Raw genomic sequence first — 16371 nt, 5'->3', positions numbered from 1 at the left:
CGCCATGAAGGTGACACCGCTTAACGCAGGCAGGAATTCCTTTGTGGTTTGTTGCTGTTCAGTCATGTCTTGAATCTGTCTCAATTCAAACAGTTTGCATTTAGTACCAGACTAAATAGAGTGGAATCTATCCAACCTGGCACGTAACAGCGTTACACAAACCTGCTTGTGTTGCCAACAGGTATCAAACTCCATGCACTCACTTCTCCCTCCCTCTTCCCCTGTTTCAGACAGGCACAAATGCACACGCTCTGTTTCATGCAAATGACTCTGTCTTTCTTCCCTCTGAATGTAGGAATAAATATTCTTACAATTTTCATAAAGGCTGACGCTTTTAAACAGTCAGCTTGATCGCATAAATGGCTAGTCGTTTGTCTCTGGGTATTGCTGCCAGATGTTTTTTGGGGGGGCTGTTGATTGTGAGAAATCAAATAACGTTAACTGTTTATTGTTTCAAATCTACCACATTAGTGCTTAATAGAAGGGAAGCTAACAGCTGCTCACTTCAGTTTCAATTAAAGAACAGAGCTGATAACTACCAAAGCTATAGATAAAGAATCCTCTTAACTTTGCTCATCCTCTTTTTGTACATTCTTGAAGTTTCTCTGCAATAAGGATGAGGAGAAATATGCAATACTTCTGTATGAATGGTATTCCTCATCTAGATTCAATACCAGACTGTTATGAACAAGAGGAGACTTCATGATAAGCTTCTCAGTAAATATAAATAAATAATAAATATATTTGGAAGACTGAAAAATTACCCCAGTGTGCCCTTCACCTGACTTAAAAAATGATAAAGCAGCTAGAAGTGGTTAGTATTGTGCATACTTCTGTATTTATCAAATTTTACATCCGTAAAATGTGATAATATCAAAAACCAAAAACTCTCTGTAGTATCACCTCCCAACCTAGTCGTATGAATATCTGAGACAGGAAAACCCTAGTAAGGGAACTGATTATAATGTAATATGTGTAAGGTTTTCATCTGTTCAGCCTTATTGTTCTACCTCATTGCATATAGAATGAGCGCAGCTTTCTGCTAACTTCCTCTTAGGCTTACTATGTATTAGCTCTCCCTTCTTGTAAAACTTGCATCCTGGATGCAGAGAACTTCGGTTTGTATGCCCAGTTGTAAGCTGAGGGCCTTCAATGTCTTCAGAGATTGAAGTATTCATGGAAGTAGGTTCTTAAAATATACAGGTGAGCAATTTGTTAACTGAGCAGACTGCTAGCCAAGAGAGTTACTTTGTCTGTTTTTTTTACGAGATTAAAAAAGTAAGAAGTATGTGTGTCTAAACAAACAAAGCTGGCTTTAATAAGAAGTATCCATGTATAGGACATCTTTTCCGTTTATACCTTTCTTCAAAAAAAAGTCTTCATATTTGTGAGAGATAGAATCCTCCTTAGACAAAGTCACTCTGTGATTTTTCTATATAGTTCATTCATTCCCATCAGCTACTGAGGTCCAAAACAGAGTTGTAAATGGGGAAGGAGTCCCACAATCAGATTTAAATTGATTTTCTTTGTCAATGGTAATCTTTATTTTTTTTCCAATAATACCACATCTTTAAAAAATAATCCATTAATTGATCTTTGAACATTTTATTTATATCACTATGAAAATATGCTGCAGTCTTCTTTGCTAGAAAAAAATAAAAAATAAAAATATTAAATCCTTTCTTTGGTATTTAGAGCCATTACAGGTAAGAACAAATAATTGCCTGTAGATACAGATTTATCTGTCTCACCCCTTGAAGTACTCCCTGAATTTTCACTCTATTTCTTATCATGTACTTGCAGATTTTACTTTTTAAAGAACTCATTTTGGAAAACCTAAGTGCCCTAGAGACTTTAGCTGGAACTTTTTCAGCCACTTACTGAAAATGGGGGCCTGGAATCCCCCCATTTGACCCATGTTAGATAGAGATAATTTCATTTCCAAAGCTGAGAGACTTTTGGGAAAATAAGACAAGGGGAAAATAAGCTGACCTCTAAATTTCTGAATGAGTTGTGAACACATACTGTAATCTCTTGATGCTTTGCATCTCCAAGTGATGGTTATGAATACTCTGTAACAGAAAGCCACAGCTTATGTTATGTAGTATAAATGAGTGTTTTTATAGCATATCCAAGAACCGTAAGATACTGAATATCTCAGCAGTATTCATTTTGTGTTCTGTTATCCTCTACAACGTCATTAGTCTGACCTTTTGGATATACTATTAATAATGACAATTGTGTGTTTTATGGTATATACCTGAGTTATATCTGCATTCCTGAAAATCATATAAGAGTCTTTCAACCATGAGTTTAAAATAACACCAAATTCTTTCAGTGGGAGGGAAATGCTAAAGCATTTCGAGCTTGGAACACTTTAAGCATCATCGCTACCATAAGATCACATCAATAGAATTAAATTAGATGATGGAAACTCAACGTTTTTCTTAGTGTTGTTGCCATAGAAAAGGTGGCTCACTTCATAGCTTTCTGAACATAACTGTTTGAGCAGTAGATAGAAATAGAACAAAATAAAGTCCAAGTCAGTCTGATATTTCAAATTTTTATATACATATTTTTCCTCTCAGATAGATCTCTTAATCCTTTTGTTTTAGAATCTGTTCAGTTTCTCATTTTGTCAACCAAGTAAATAACACCAACACAGTGGCATTTCAACTATATTAATATAATTTTGCCTGCAAAAAGCATTGGGGACTGAAGTGCTACATGCAAGCTGAAATGGAAAGATGACTTCTGATCCAGTTCAGTACCAATGGATATAGTTTAAAGCAGCTAACTCCAGGCAGGAAACTGATTCCTGCTTTCTAGGCATGAGACTATAACCTTTATCCATCAGCTGCAATGGTAATACTCATTGAATTGATTCTCCAAGGTGTGCAGCATGATATGGCTTGTGAAAATAATCTGAAATTGAGGATAATCAGCACCTTGCTCGGACTTTGAATTAGTAATGTAACCAATCTTAGATCCAAAGAAGCAAAACCTTCCACAAAAAGTGTCCACTGAACCCTGTGGTGCCTAAGTTACAGACTGCCTCAAAAAGGTGTTGCTCAGTGTGTCTTGCTGAGGTCTTTGCAACTAGCTGTGGGAGCTGGAATATAATATTATGAAACCAGTCACTCTTGGAGGTCATTAATTCATCACCTCAACTTTCTAATATATTCTATTTTCATTTGAAGTAGCTTACTCTTAGGAAGCAATGAATGCTTAGACTAATTTGAGGAACACAGAATAACATTTAAATCCATTTCCTTTGCAGTCACTGATTATTGTAATCACAGATATGTATATATTTAATATATGTATGATTTCACTAATCATATATATGTATAAAATTATTATATTAAAACCCCTAAATGCTAATGCAGATGAACTGTATGTATTCACAGGTAGTGCTGTTCATTATTTGTGTTTTTTTTTTTTTTTTTTTTTTTTTTTTTATAATTAAGCAATGCTTTATGTGTGAACTCCTTTTATGGATTGAATGGAATAGCTGTGATTGTGTTTTAAGAACAAACCATCAGAACTTAATGCTAGTGAAATTTTCTTTGGATTCTGTATTGCAGTCTGAGCTTTATTTGTGTGCTTTTCCAAAAGTCAGATTAAAAAAAAAAGCAAACAAAACCCACAAAAACCTCAATGTGGCAAAAGAAAAACATGATCTTGTTGCAAGACCCCAATTCTTTACCATCGACTTTAATGAGTTGCTTGGAAAACTGTAGTCAACTTCAAAAATGGAAAATTAAAAACCTTCACCTCTTCATCTGTTTTAGCAAAAAGATTTGAATAAGTTTACTGCAGCAGTACTGTATGTAGTTAGAAAAGTTCAGTTATGATCAAATTTCTTCTTTTTTAGTTTATGCTCACTTTTGTGTGTGGCTGACAAGTTGATATAGCTTTCACTAAATCATGATGAGCAGACTTGGTTTTATAGTTTTAGTTTCATCAGATTATATGTCAGGAAAACTTGTGTTTTTTTCTTTAATTACTGTGTTTTGCTTAATTACATATAGAATATCTGACATCCTTTAAAGAAAACCAGTTTAAAGAACAGAGCTCTGTTCTTTAAAAGAAAAAAAAAAAAAAAAAGGAAAAAAAAAGGACCGGAAAAGAAGCCCAGAAAGCAAGATATTTATGTTCTCCATTAATATTTAAACATTTTTTCAGCAAGTACAGGATAAGCACATCCCAGCTGCTGAAACTCTCATGATAAACGATGCCCTAGGCAGAGCGTGGTTAACACCTAATTCTCAGTCACAGGCCAATTCTGTTTGCCTTTTTATGAGCACTCTTCCTGTTGTGCACAACTAGCTTTTTTCCCCTCTCTCCTTTAAAAGTGGTATAGGTCTTCAAATTATGTAATACACCCTCGAAAAATGAACCTTGGTCTGAGAGATGAGGTTGGCATGAGCTGGAGCTATTAAATCTGTATGTAACACAATTCTGTTTTAGTTGAAGAAAAAATCGCTTTAATCTGGGGACTTTAGAGAATAAAACCCACTTTATTCCTCTTACCTTCTTATAGAATGAAAACAATGCACATATGACTATTTTTGTCATGTTTAAGTTTCTGGACCACCTTATCTGTTTAAACAGGTTTTGGCTTTCTTCTCTCTCCGTTTTGAGCTTGCATCGTGAGCTTCTCAGCACGATGGCGTGAGGTGAACTGATGTTCTGACACAGATCAGTAGGGTATCTGACTCCCATACACCTGGAAAGATATCTTTTTTTTTTTTTTTTCTTTTATAAGTATAAGAAGCTGAAAGGGAAGTTCACAAATACTTTTTGTTCTGTGGTAGACATAAAATAACTATATCGTCATTTTAATGTCTATTCCTTTGGTATCAGCTGTCTTATCTTTTTTAAAAAAATATAAAAATCCACCTAAAGTATTATGGATACTCATTCCTTTGGAGTGGAAATGCAATCAAACAAGTCAATTACTTCAATTGCAAACTCTGTGGAGCACATACTGCTCTTTGTCCTGTGTCTGCACAATGTCTAGCACAGTTGGACTCATGACTGAAATTTCTGAATGCTATACAATGCAAGTAATAATAAAATGTACCAGAAAAATAGTTTGGCAGTGCTAGCAAGGCAACTTTTTTATTTATGCACTCTGGTTGTGTGAAGTAGTGAACGCTTCTCCAGAGGCTGACCAGTTTCCATACAAAGTAGCAGAGCCTTGGCAGCTTTAACTTTGGCCTATACTGATTTTAGTATCAAAGCTTAACAAAAATATCCCCAACAAGAAATTCTGTTGATTACAATAGAGGAGGTACTCTCACTTTTTTTTTTTTTTAATGAAAAGTAAATATTTGACAAAAAGCATAAGGTTTAGCTAATCACTAACATAAATTAGACCTTGTAGGTATGATTATCAAATAATATTCTGTTACCAAAGAACAATGGCCAATTTGTTAAATTGTTCGATTAAAGATACATTTCAGTGTGATGCACGTAGCATTTTCTCTATCCCAAAGCATTAGTCAGGTTGTGTAATGACCTATTTCCTGTAGTAGCCTCTTCTCTAGGACACTGGGACACTAGTCACAGTTCTTTCTAATTAAGGGAGAAGAGTAAGGAAACTAAGGAGGAGGAATCTTTGTCTTCAAAAAAGCTTTTCTCATTCTTCCCTCTGCCCCTGAAACATACCCCAAAAACTGAAGCGACCAGCTTTTGCTAATAATAAATGTAAAGATGGATGAAGAACCTCTCCATTCAGTATCATAGGTCCATATAGCAAGGAAACCATTGCATTTCTGTATTTGTGTATGTGTACCTGTATGTCGGTATAACCTCGGTGCAAGCATATGGATTCCATCTGCTGTATGTCAGGTGTAAGAACTGGTGAGTCCTGTGCTTAAGACGTTCCCTTAGCACTTGATGCAAGTGTAAAAACTTGCCTAATAACCTAAAGAACTGCTCAGGTATCTTTAACTATAAAGAGCAGCAATGCATGACTAAGTTTAGAAAACCTGGTGGCATATATTTGCACAGTGAATTCCTCTGTGTGCATCTGTGTAGGACAGAAAATGTAAGACCAAAGGAAAGAGAGAGGTGGAATCTGTCACCATATGCTAAAATAAGTAATTCTTTAGATAACTGCCTTTGATTCACTAAGCAACTGTAAGCAAATTGCTACACAAAATGTATAATACAAACTTGGACAGTTGATTTGCACCAATTGGCAGAATTCTTTCCTGCACATATCTGACAGCATGAAATACTCCTCAAGTGTACATTACCCTGCACGCTAGTGCAGAGTTAGCATAACATTTTCCTTCCTCTGAAATTTCAGGTGCTTTGCCTAGAGGAAAAGCCATGTGGATAATGCTGCTTTGCGCTGCAGTTAACTCCAGGTGACATAACAGTCCCTTAAAATCACTGCTAGCCAGTAAAATTCAGAGCAGCTACCAAGTATAATTATGACTTGGGGCCATGCCTAGAACATGTACGGCCCACAACCTGGCTGCTGGCTCACCACCGAGCAGTGGTGTGTGCTGCAGGTGGTCAGGGTGGCTGGGAGCTCCCCTTCTGATAGAGACAGCCTCAGAACAGCACCTCTGGCTACTGCTGAGCCCCTGGGAGAGATTTCCGTCCCTAAAATCTGACAACATCAGTGGATGGAGCTGCATCAGACTTGCCATGGCAATATACTAGGAGTCTGCCAGAGTTTTATTAAGTAGTTTATCTGTCCGTAGCTGCTCGTTCCCTCCCCTTTTCCAGAAGTTACCCTCTATTCAGTTTTGTTGATTCAACCTTTTGTGTCTGCTCTCTGAAGTACATGGCCAAGCTTCATATGCTCTTAGGCAGCACAGCTGTTTTCAAAACTTTGTCATTGTCCTGTAGTTTATGGGCTCTTCAGTTGTGCTGATGCAACTGCTTGTGCAGCCATGCTGTAAACTAGATCTGGGCAATGATCTGGCTTATAAATGTAAAGGAAAAGACTTCTTGAAATGAAGCTTTGGAATTTTTTTAAGCCGTGTCATTTCGCTGATCTGGCTTCTGGTGTTGTCTCACAAATGGCACAATGAAGGGGACCATAAACTGCAGTGAGGAACTGAGAATGGAGAAGGATGATGGGACACATGCAGCTGGCATGTTGGGGGCAGGGGGCTGCAAGAGCGTTGTAAATTAGCATTGCTGTTGGTGGAAGAATAGCGTGAGCAATGGCCTAACCCAGCTCTGTCAAAATAATTTGGTTTAAAAGACACCTTCCTATTAAAAATGTTTAAGTTAACGAGATCACTTTGACAGAACTGGGTTAGGGAGTGGCTGCCCATGCAGTTAGCTGGCAGATGAGAGAGGCAGTGAAGCCCAGCCTGGGCATACCAGGGCACGCAAGTGCTCTGACTTGTGGGCACTGCAAGCACATCTTACCTACTGCCTGGTAGGGCACATGGTTGCACTCTCAGTCCCTCTTCATCTCTCAGTAAGGTGAAGAACTGTTTCTTACTTTATTTTTTTTTTTTGCATGTAAATAGTCTTTACGCGCATGAGTAATCCACTGGAAAATAATTGGTGTTCATAGCAAAAAGTACTCATTGTTTTGCAGGAAAAACATGAGGTGGCTGCAATTTAAAATCGAGTTCAGGTACAGCAGAGTGGATATGTGCTGGAAACAGGATGAGTGTGTAGCAAAATTAGGGGACAGAGATGATGGGATTATTTGTTGGTTATGGTGTCTCAATCTATTCTGACTCACTTTGGTTTAGCTCTGCTTTAATGACAAATTAAAATCTTCATTGCAGTTCTCTTACAAGTAGGAGTGATTCCTAAAAGTAAGACTGAAAAGCTAGGGAGTGCGAAGGCCTTATATTTTTACTGTTGAAAACTTAAGGCTTTCCTGTGCTGCTAAACGAGGATCAGTGGAGGAAAGATAATTGTGCTTCCCATGGTGGGAAGGCTTTGCATCATGTTGCTGCAATTGATGGAAAAGGACCCTGTCTGAAGCCTGGAGAAATGGGACTGGGAAGCCTAAGTGATGGTGCAGCCCATACCTGCAGTACGGAGGATACCTAAAGAGCATAAAGAACAGGAAGAGCCATATGAAGCCAAAACAAAACCATAAAAGATACTGTAGCTGGTGTGGGGACAGAAAGGCAGGAAACGGAGAAACAGTTGGGGGGGAGGGAAGTAATTTGAACAATAACAAGGAATTCACAGATGCTAAAGGGTACAAAATACTTATGCCTGTGTGCAGACCATGAAGATCCTGAGTTTGCAGCCCTATTGACAGGGGAAATGCAATACCTGATCATGAGCTGTGGGAGACTTGTGATAGTGTAAAGAGAAACTCACTGGTGCTTAATGAATTCCAAATAAAGGAAGTCACAAGATGTACATTTTTGTTAAGGGCACCTGATTAACCTTGCTATTTTATTCTCCTAATCTATATGAAAATCATTACCCACAGCTCAAATCATTTGGCAGAAAGAAGGATCCTTATTTTTGGCAGAAATTGAATTCAATTTATTCTTTTGGACACGAAACCCCCCGTGGGTCAGATGGAATTTCAAGGCTCCAAAGGAGACATGCAAAATACAAAGGCTGCCTGCCTGCTGCCACACCATGCTAGCTGGAACTCTGGGCGATGGGTAAATGAACACCTCTCATCTATTGTTGGAGGCTGCTTGTGTTGTGATGCAGGTTGGCCTGTACTGAATAGGCGTCAAAGGTAGGGATTATGGGCAGAGATCTAAAACATTTCCACTGGTACTCCATTGATTTTATGTCTCATTTACCTCATCATATAGTGACAGTCTGATATCAGTCTTCTGAATACGTGCTAAAAGATTCATTTAGTATCCAAAATCTAAAAGGTTCTGTAAACTCCACAAAAACTTGCTCTCTGCATACACCACCAACTTTTCTCTAGCATCTCTAGTGTAATTTTTTTAATATAAAAGTGTTTCATGATTTTTTTTTCTTTTTATTTTTTTGTTTTTAACTTAATAACATCCGTTTAGTAATTGATAAAATATACCCTAATGAAGTAGCGAGGTTGAAGGTCTTAGCTCTTGCTTATCACTATGAATGATAAGGTAAATGAAGAATGAATTTACTTAAAAAACAAAACAAAACAAAAAAATACCACCTTTGTAGATCTTACGATGACCCCATATGTCTCTTATGCGAAGAAACACTAGAGTGGCTGTAAAATCTCAAACTAAGATCATGGTGTAAGTCAACACACTAGCACTGTAATGAAGTAGTTTACTTGAGATAGATATTCTGTGGTTTGAAATCTAAAAATAAATTGATTTTTTTAAAGCTTTTTATGATCTTACTCTGCTTCTTTTTCAGTAAGCAGTTAAGCTACAGTAAGCTACATTTTTTAACCTTTGTAAGCTACATTTTTTTAACCTTTGTAATCTTTTTTTTTTTTTAACAAATTTACTGCATTCCAGTGGCTACCTTTTAAAGCTACAAGCTGACTCTAAAATAACTGCAATGAAATTATTTCAGATATGCTAGGAACCACAAAACTTTCAAAACATGTTACACAAAATGAGAAGCATCATCAGTTAGAATATCAACTATGACTTCTGTTATACTGGATTCTGACTTGTCAAAATGAATTTTCTTGTAATAGTAATAGAATAATATTTTTCTTAAAGTTTATCAGCACGTAGAACAAGTGGAAAACAAACTGCTTAGCTTTATCCCTATTTCTCTGTAAATTATGCGTGGATAACCAAATTTACAAATAGTCTTACATGTTTGAAACATAAGACAGTTCTCTGAACCTCTGCTATCTGGCATAGTGTGACACTTCCTTTCATCTATTTGTTATATTCTTTATATTTTAAATAGCACTTTCCCCTCTCAGGGGCACATGACCAACTCAGGCTGTTTTGTAAACAGCTTTTCTGAATTAGAGTTGTATCTGTAGTTGCATATATCATGTGCTATACTGGGAAATCACTTAGAGAATGGTGAGGTTTTGTTAATGAAAACAGCCCACAGCCATTATGTTTTTATCAAAAGCAACGCAATTTTATGAAGCTGGAAAGATGCTCTTTCAAGGGCCATGTGCTAGTACTCTCCCAGTCACTTAGCACAAAGTAGTTTTGGCTTCTCGGAGTAACTTCACCATCAGTCCGTGCTCATCACTCCTTTAGACCCTGATGTAACATGAGAAGGGATAATATTTCTGCCAGTTTTTCCTGGCTCCAAAAGCTCCCTTTGCATGCGGCTGTTTAGTACTGTTACAGTAGCCTGTTTCAGGAGCTTATCATGTGCTCCTACACACCTAAACCAGAAGATTATACCTGATTGTAACTCAGCGCTTCTTGATTTTCCTATTAGACTATGAAAATTGCAGGGACAAGCATTTAATGATGCCTTCAATTGGTTCCCAACTATCTACATGTTGTTCTGCACCCAGGAATGGAGAAGGAAATTTATTTCCAAATTTGGACAAGAGATTTGGGGAAAGTAAAATCTCCATGCATTGCACAAAGTAAATGCCACTGTTCACTGACAGAGCAGTTTAATGAGAGTCTGTTTCTCAGAAAGCTCCAACAGTCTAGGTTCAGCTGTGGAGATACTTACCAAGATCTACTGTTAAAGGAGGATTATGTTCCCATGATGTACATGGATACATGAAAAAGATTATTAATATATATATATATTTTTACACTGTACTGCCTAGCACGTGCCTACAGGAAAGCTGGCACATGAGAATCTCTTACAGTTTCACGTTCACTGTGCTTGCCTAATGGTACCCTTCCCTGGGCTATTTCGTTGAGTTAGGTCTAATGACATTGTGTGTGCATTATTAATATTTTTGGTGTGCTTTTGATTCGATTGCATTAAAGTATTGCTGAATAGGGAACTACCATGAGGACAGTCCAGTCACAGTGAGCCTTGATGCATTAGTGCTGGGGGATAGGACCGAAATTTGCTGGGATAAGTGAAGAGTAACAGGCAGGAAGTCAGGGGGTAGAAATGAGGAGTGATGCACACAAGTGAACTTAATGCTTGCCAAAGATTCAGAGTGGCAGCTTGAAAAACAAATATCCTGTTCTTACTTCAAACAAAAATGTTTCTATGAGCATCATAGTATTTTATCTCATTTATTTCATCTCTTTTAGAAAAAGACAGCCTGTGCAGATTAATTAGGAATTGTTTTCAAATAGCCTTTTGAATATGAAAGAGGTGCTTTACCTTATTATTACTTGGTCTTGTGAGTAGGCAAAAAAAAAAAAAAAAAAAAAAAAGAAAAGAAAAAAGAAAAACACTATAGCAATTTGAACTGGAAGAGTAAGAAAATCAGTCATGACCTACTTTTTCATTTTAAAGCTTTCAGGGACAAAGGTATAGCATAGTAGTTGGTTTCTGGTGGGCCTCCATTTCTGGGTCAAACATCGCTTTGGATATAAACACTGGAGCTCCTCAGTGATGGAAAAAGACTCTTCAATTGTGCTTTCAGTTTATTGTCCCAGTTTTGAGTTTAATCCTGGGTACTGGTTGAAAATGATGGCTATTACTCTGTTTTACAGTGGTCCTATTTCTCCTGTGTTTCAATTCTTGCTCCACTGGAAGAATGAGAAAAACCTGTCTCAATGCACATGCATACAAGTCCACTCATGCCACAAGGATCCCATACAAATGAACTGTGTAATGTTGTTTCAAGTTTGGCTGATTCTCTCTTCTGCTACCTTCTACAGCCAAATGTGCTCCAGGAAATCTGGCCTTTTAACACGTGCCAGACAGTGGCATCAATAGCCTCCCTTTAATTCCTGAGACCAAAAGTGCTTTAAGAAGTGATTTGGCAGACCCTTCCATTGAGCCATTTGAGTGTTTGCTCCATGTACTTTTCTCTTCTCTGGAACTTAGAGAAGGTAGAAATATTGAAGACCTCTCTTCCTTCTCACATTTTTTTCCAAAAAAATTCATTGCAAAAGCACATTGTATTCTCTGATTTCTTTTCTTTCCATCTCAGTTGGCAATGAGGCCTAAATGATGTTTCTAAGCTACACAGTTACTTCCGTAATGGGTATTCACCTCATTCTTGATGCATTGTCAAAGCACTGCGCTATTAGCTCACCATTCTTCCATGGTATTTGAGATATTGAGTTTTAGTCTGATAACAGCTCTTCTCCCCTTTTAAGAAGACAAGTTTCTCACAGTTTCAGATTTTCATGCAATACATTTCACAGTTGCTTTGGCAATTACTGAAGTTTAAAAAAAAATATGACTTTTTACATTGTTTGCTTTTAAAATAACAGCTAACATGTATTGGCATTATTCACATCTTCAAATGTCTTCCTCCATGAGCGTGTCTGAATCCAAAAAATAAAAAACACAACCCAGCCCCCAATAAACAGCCCCTACAAGATTTCTGTAGTCCAGCAACACTAGATGTTCATTTTAAAGGGAAAAAAACAGCCTTAGGTATGGTGTAAGTTTGTGAGTATGCAGTTCTGCCTTCCTAGTATACAATGGTTTCTCTTGAGATTGCTTGGATATGAATCAGTCAATGAAAATGTATCAGGAATCTTTTTACAAAACTCCAGCCTCATTAGAGTAGCTGTAATGTAGCCCTTCTCCCTGAGCTGTGCTGCATTTATCTTGCTAAGTGTTCTATGGCTGCATTTCAGGTTTTGCCAATCACTGTGGCAGTAGCTAGCCCAGCTATGTTAACTTACTTGTCCGTTTTAGGGAACATTTACGCTGAGGTGAGACCTGATGTGGCCTTCTAATACACAGAAGGGTGGGTGGAGAAAGACAGACTAAATGCTCCCAAATGTCTACCAAGGAAAATGTCTTTGGAATCAAATCTGACTGCGTGTTTTCTCTGAAAGTGAGAGAGAGAGACACCGAGAGTCCTGTAGGGCAGACGTGCATAAATGAGCTTACCTGGGCTTTGGTAGTGTTCCGTTTTGGGAATCGTGGATTTCGCAGTGGACTTACCAGCCTTGTTCCTCTATTGGGTTGTGAAGGTTTTGCAGAGATCAGTGCTGTTGCAGCTTGATGATTACTGATATGAGAACGTACTATTGGAGCTTTATACGCTTAGCAGAAGCAAATCTTTTTCTCTGGTGGAGGAAAAGAAGATAAGTCTATATGGAAGATCATTATTTTATTTGACTTCTTGTTATTTTAAGTGCTAAGCGTTTATGACCGCATTTAAAGTATAGGCTAATAATAGGGCCAGAACATCTTCAGGCTCCAAGACAAACTACAAGTCAAATGTGTTCCTGAGTGTGTGTGAACACTCATCTGGGTCTTCCCTCACTATTTCAGGCAATGAAGGAATTTTCAGAACTGCTTAAGTTTGTTTGTTTGTTTTAAACTATTTAATATACACTAGTATTACATACTACAAATTGAAAACCTAACGTGGCTTGTTTATGATGTAAAAGTAAATGAGATCTTTTGGAACACTTTCCTAAGCTCTTTAGTCACTGATATGACCTTTTTTTTCTCCCCCCACCAGGAATCTTTAATGACTGGAAAACTCAATGGATCATGTTTTTATAATCTAAGCTATTTTTACATTGACTGTGCTGTAAACACATGGAGGAGCTGTAAGTAAATGTTCTGTACTGCATGATGAATTGGATTGCTGCAGTCTGGAGGAAAGCAAAATAATAATTTCATTTCTGTGGTGATTTGCGTAGCTTGTGGTACAATGCCAGAAAGACTAACGGAAATGCTTATGGATACATGGACTCCATTAATAATATTATGGATTACTGTACTTCCTTCCATTTTTATGGCTCCAATGAATCAATCTCAAGTACTACCAAGTGGATCCAGTACAGGACTAAAAAGGCTAACTGAAGAACAAAGGGTTTTGAACCGCTCCAAGAGAGGCTGGGTTTGGAATCAAATGTTTGTATTAGAAGAATTTTCTGGACCTGAACCAATACTAGTTGGCCGGGTAAGGCAACATTCTTTTTTTTTTTTTTTTTTTTTTTTTTTATTTCTCTGAATATATAAATGTATAGCTTGTGAAGGTCTTCAGTCATTTGAACTCTGCTAAGAAATTTAAATTTGAGATGCTCTGTCATTCTGAAATTCTTCTCTAATATACATAAATTCGTGCTTTAAATATACCTCCGTTTAAGGATATGTTTTTCTGGTTAGTTAGCCCACTATTTGCTATAAAATTATACATATTTCATTTTTATGACAAAAATGCATGAGCATATACACATCCTTTCTTTTACATCATTAGTCATCACTCTGCATCTCTGTCAGGTGCAGACTCTTCACTAAAGCAGCTTTTAGTAATATGTTACTTTGAATTCAAAATATGTTCCTCTTTGTTCATTCAAAAAGGTTGTTACTCTTATAGGTCATTTTCTGTCTCCAGTCTGATTACACAGAATGCAGTTGTGCTTCGGGAATTTTGTAAAAACAATAATAGAAAAAAAAAATCATAAATCAAAAAGCGGTATATATGGCAAAGTACAAGGTGCTAGTTTATAGGGAAATTCTGATATACACGCATATGAAATAACATTATTGTGACAGTTTTTTTAGTTTAGTTTCAAAGTTAGGAAGATGAAAAGAACAGAAGGAAAATTACCATGTTTTTCCTTGTGTTCTAGTTTGACTGTTGCCTTAAACCTCTAATTCTTGCCATGCATTAGCTTTTTCGTAGCTTTGTGTGTTACCCCCAGTCAGTGTATCAGACTTGCACTTTCTCTAAAAAGAGATCATGTGCCATCTGCATTCACAAGGAATGAATTATCTTAGAATTACTCTTAGGAAAGAATTATCTGATCCTCAATACATCTGGTCTACAGTGAGAAATTATTAATACTGTGCATGTTTATCTCTAAATTTAAATTCCTATAAAAAAAAAAAGGGCAAATTGATGTATTTTTTTGGCCACTAAAATTGTGTACCAAACTGATGGATGCAAACCAAATTGATGGATGTCAATTAACCTTGTGATAATTTTGGAAATTCTCTGGGTAAATGACCAGCATATAGGATCACGTATCATGAGTATCAACCACTATACCTATTATCAAAGAAATTATAGGTAAAGCATATTTCTAATTTTTCCCTACTATATTCACTTTGTAGCCTAAACTTAGGGTCAGACAGCATAATAAACTTTAAATCCAGTAGCTTTCGAGAGCTATGTTAATTTAAATTCAGATCAGTTATTGTTGATCTGTTCTCATTAATTTTTCTTTGGTCAGAAGAATCTCAATTTCAGAGGGACAGTGATATGCTTATTTCAGACGTTAAAATATTTTCTTAAACTATTTTCTCCAACCTGTTATTTTCAGAGTGTGTTATTACCTATTTACATAAGCTTTTAAAATGATTTTCAGTTGTTTTTAAGTAGTTGGGGAGATACCTTAGTTTGTGCTTTGTAATAGTTTGATTTTAAGCGTGCATCTGAGTCTTAAGATTTCTACAATATGTGTTTTTTTTTTTTGTTTGTCTGTTTGTTTAATTGATATAATATCTTGAATTTTTCATCATTAATGAACAGAAGCGGGTGGGTTAAAAAAAGCCAAACCAATAAAGACATTATCCCATCTTCTGCTGGCATTTAGAATAGAATTAGCTACTCTAAAATGTTGTGACAATCTATTTGTTGAGACTGCTGCATAATTAAAACACCACATGATATAGATGGAAAAGAGCAAAAAGTGAAATTTGCTCCCACAGGAAGAAATCCGTGGTTTATTCCTGAAAGTGGCTTAAAATATTCTTGTAATTCTTGTCTGTGTTTATCACTCTCTTTTCAAAAAAAACCAAACACCACACACACACACACACAAAAATATATCTATAAAATCATCGATATTTCTGAATTCTTTCCCTAAGGTTTGAGTACTACAGGCACTTTCAAACTCTGCTGTAGTCAATGGCCACAGAAGTACTCCACATCTTGCCGACATGCTCTTAGTCCTTCCTGACTTTAAAGTAGCAACTCCCTCAATCATAGTTCATGGCAATCCTTCTTCCCAAAACTTCAAGGTGTACAGAATGTCACGAGCAAAGTGCTCTCATTTTCCATGAAGCTGGGCTATGGTTTGTCCTCTGTCACCCTCATGGTTTCTTATCCATTGTAATTGAAAAACAACCTTCTTTTCAGAACTCAGTAGAATCTCACTTACCTAGTTCCTCCTCATCTCTTTTCTACTTACATTCTTCCTCCAACCTGTCCATTTTGTCCCCTGCCAAAGGATTTTGCACAGCTGGGGTATCTCCTTTATTCTCTGCCTTTCTTTAGCAAGTATATCTTTGCCATATGACCTACCTTTACTTATTTATTTGTTTATTTATTTCACCAGACTTTGAATGCAGCCCACTCCATAAAATATTAAGCCTCTCTACAATAATTCACTATAGCATATTATGGAG

At 36.8% G+C, this 16371-nt stretch overlaps 1 protein-coding gene across 3 annotated transcripts in view; it reads left to right on the top strand.

Annotated features, from left to right (window-relative positions):
• CDH8 (cadherin 8) overlaps positions 1–16371 on the top strand; it is a 204712-nt gene that overhangs the window by 56616 nt on the left and 131725 nt on the right. For 2 of the 3 annotated variants that reach the window (XM_013098274.5, XM_005018256.6), the window contains 2 exons: positions 13472–13562; positions 13656–13918. In XM_013098274.5, coding sequence (XP_012953728.1) covers positions 13472–13562; positions 13656–13918 — 354 coding nt within the window. Of the gene's footprint in view, positions 1–13471; positions 13919–16371 lie in introns of all 3 variants that reach the window. The other variant, XM_038185527.2, reaches the window with a different exon arrangement.

The sequence above is a fragment of the Anas platyrhynchos genome, chromosome 12 (genome assembly GCF_047663525.1).
Source record: "Anas platyrhynchos isolate ZD024472 breed Pekin duck chromosome 12, IASCAAS_PekinDuck_T2T, whole genome shotgun sequence".
Lineage (NCBI taxonomy): Eukaryota > Metazoa > Chordata > Aves > Anseriformes > Anatidae > Anas > Anas platyrhynchos.
Note: the sequence above shows the minus strand (reverse complement) of the source record. Positions and strands in the feature narration are given on the sequence as shown.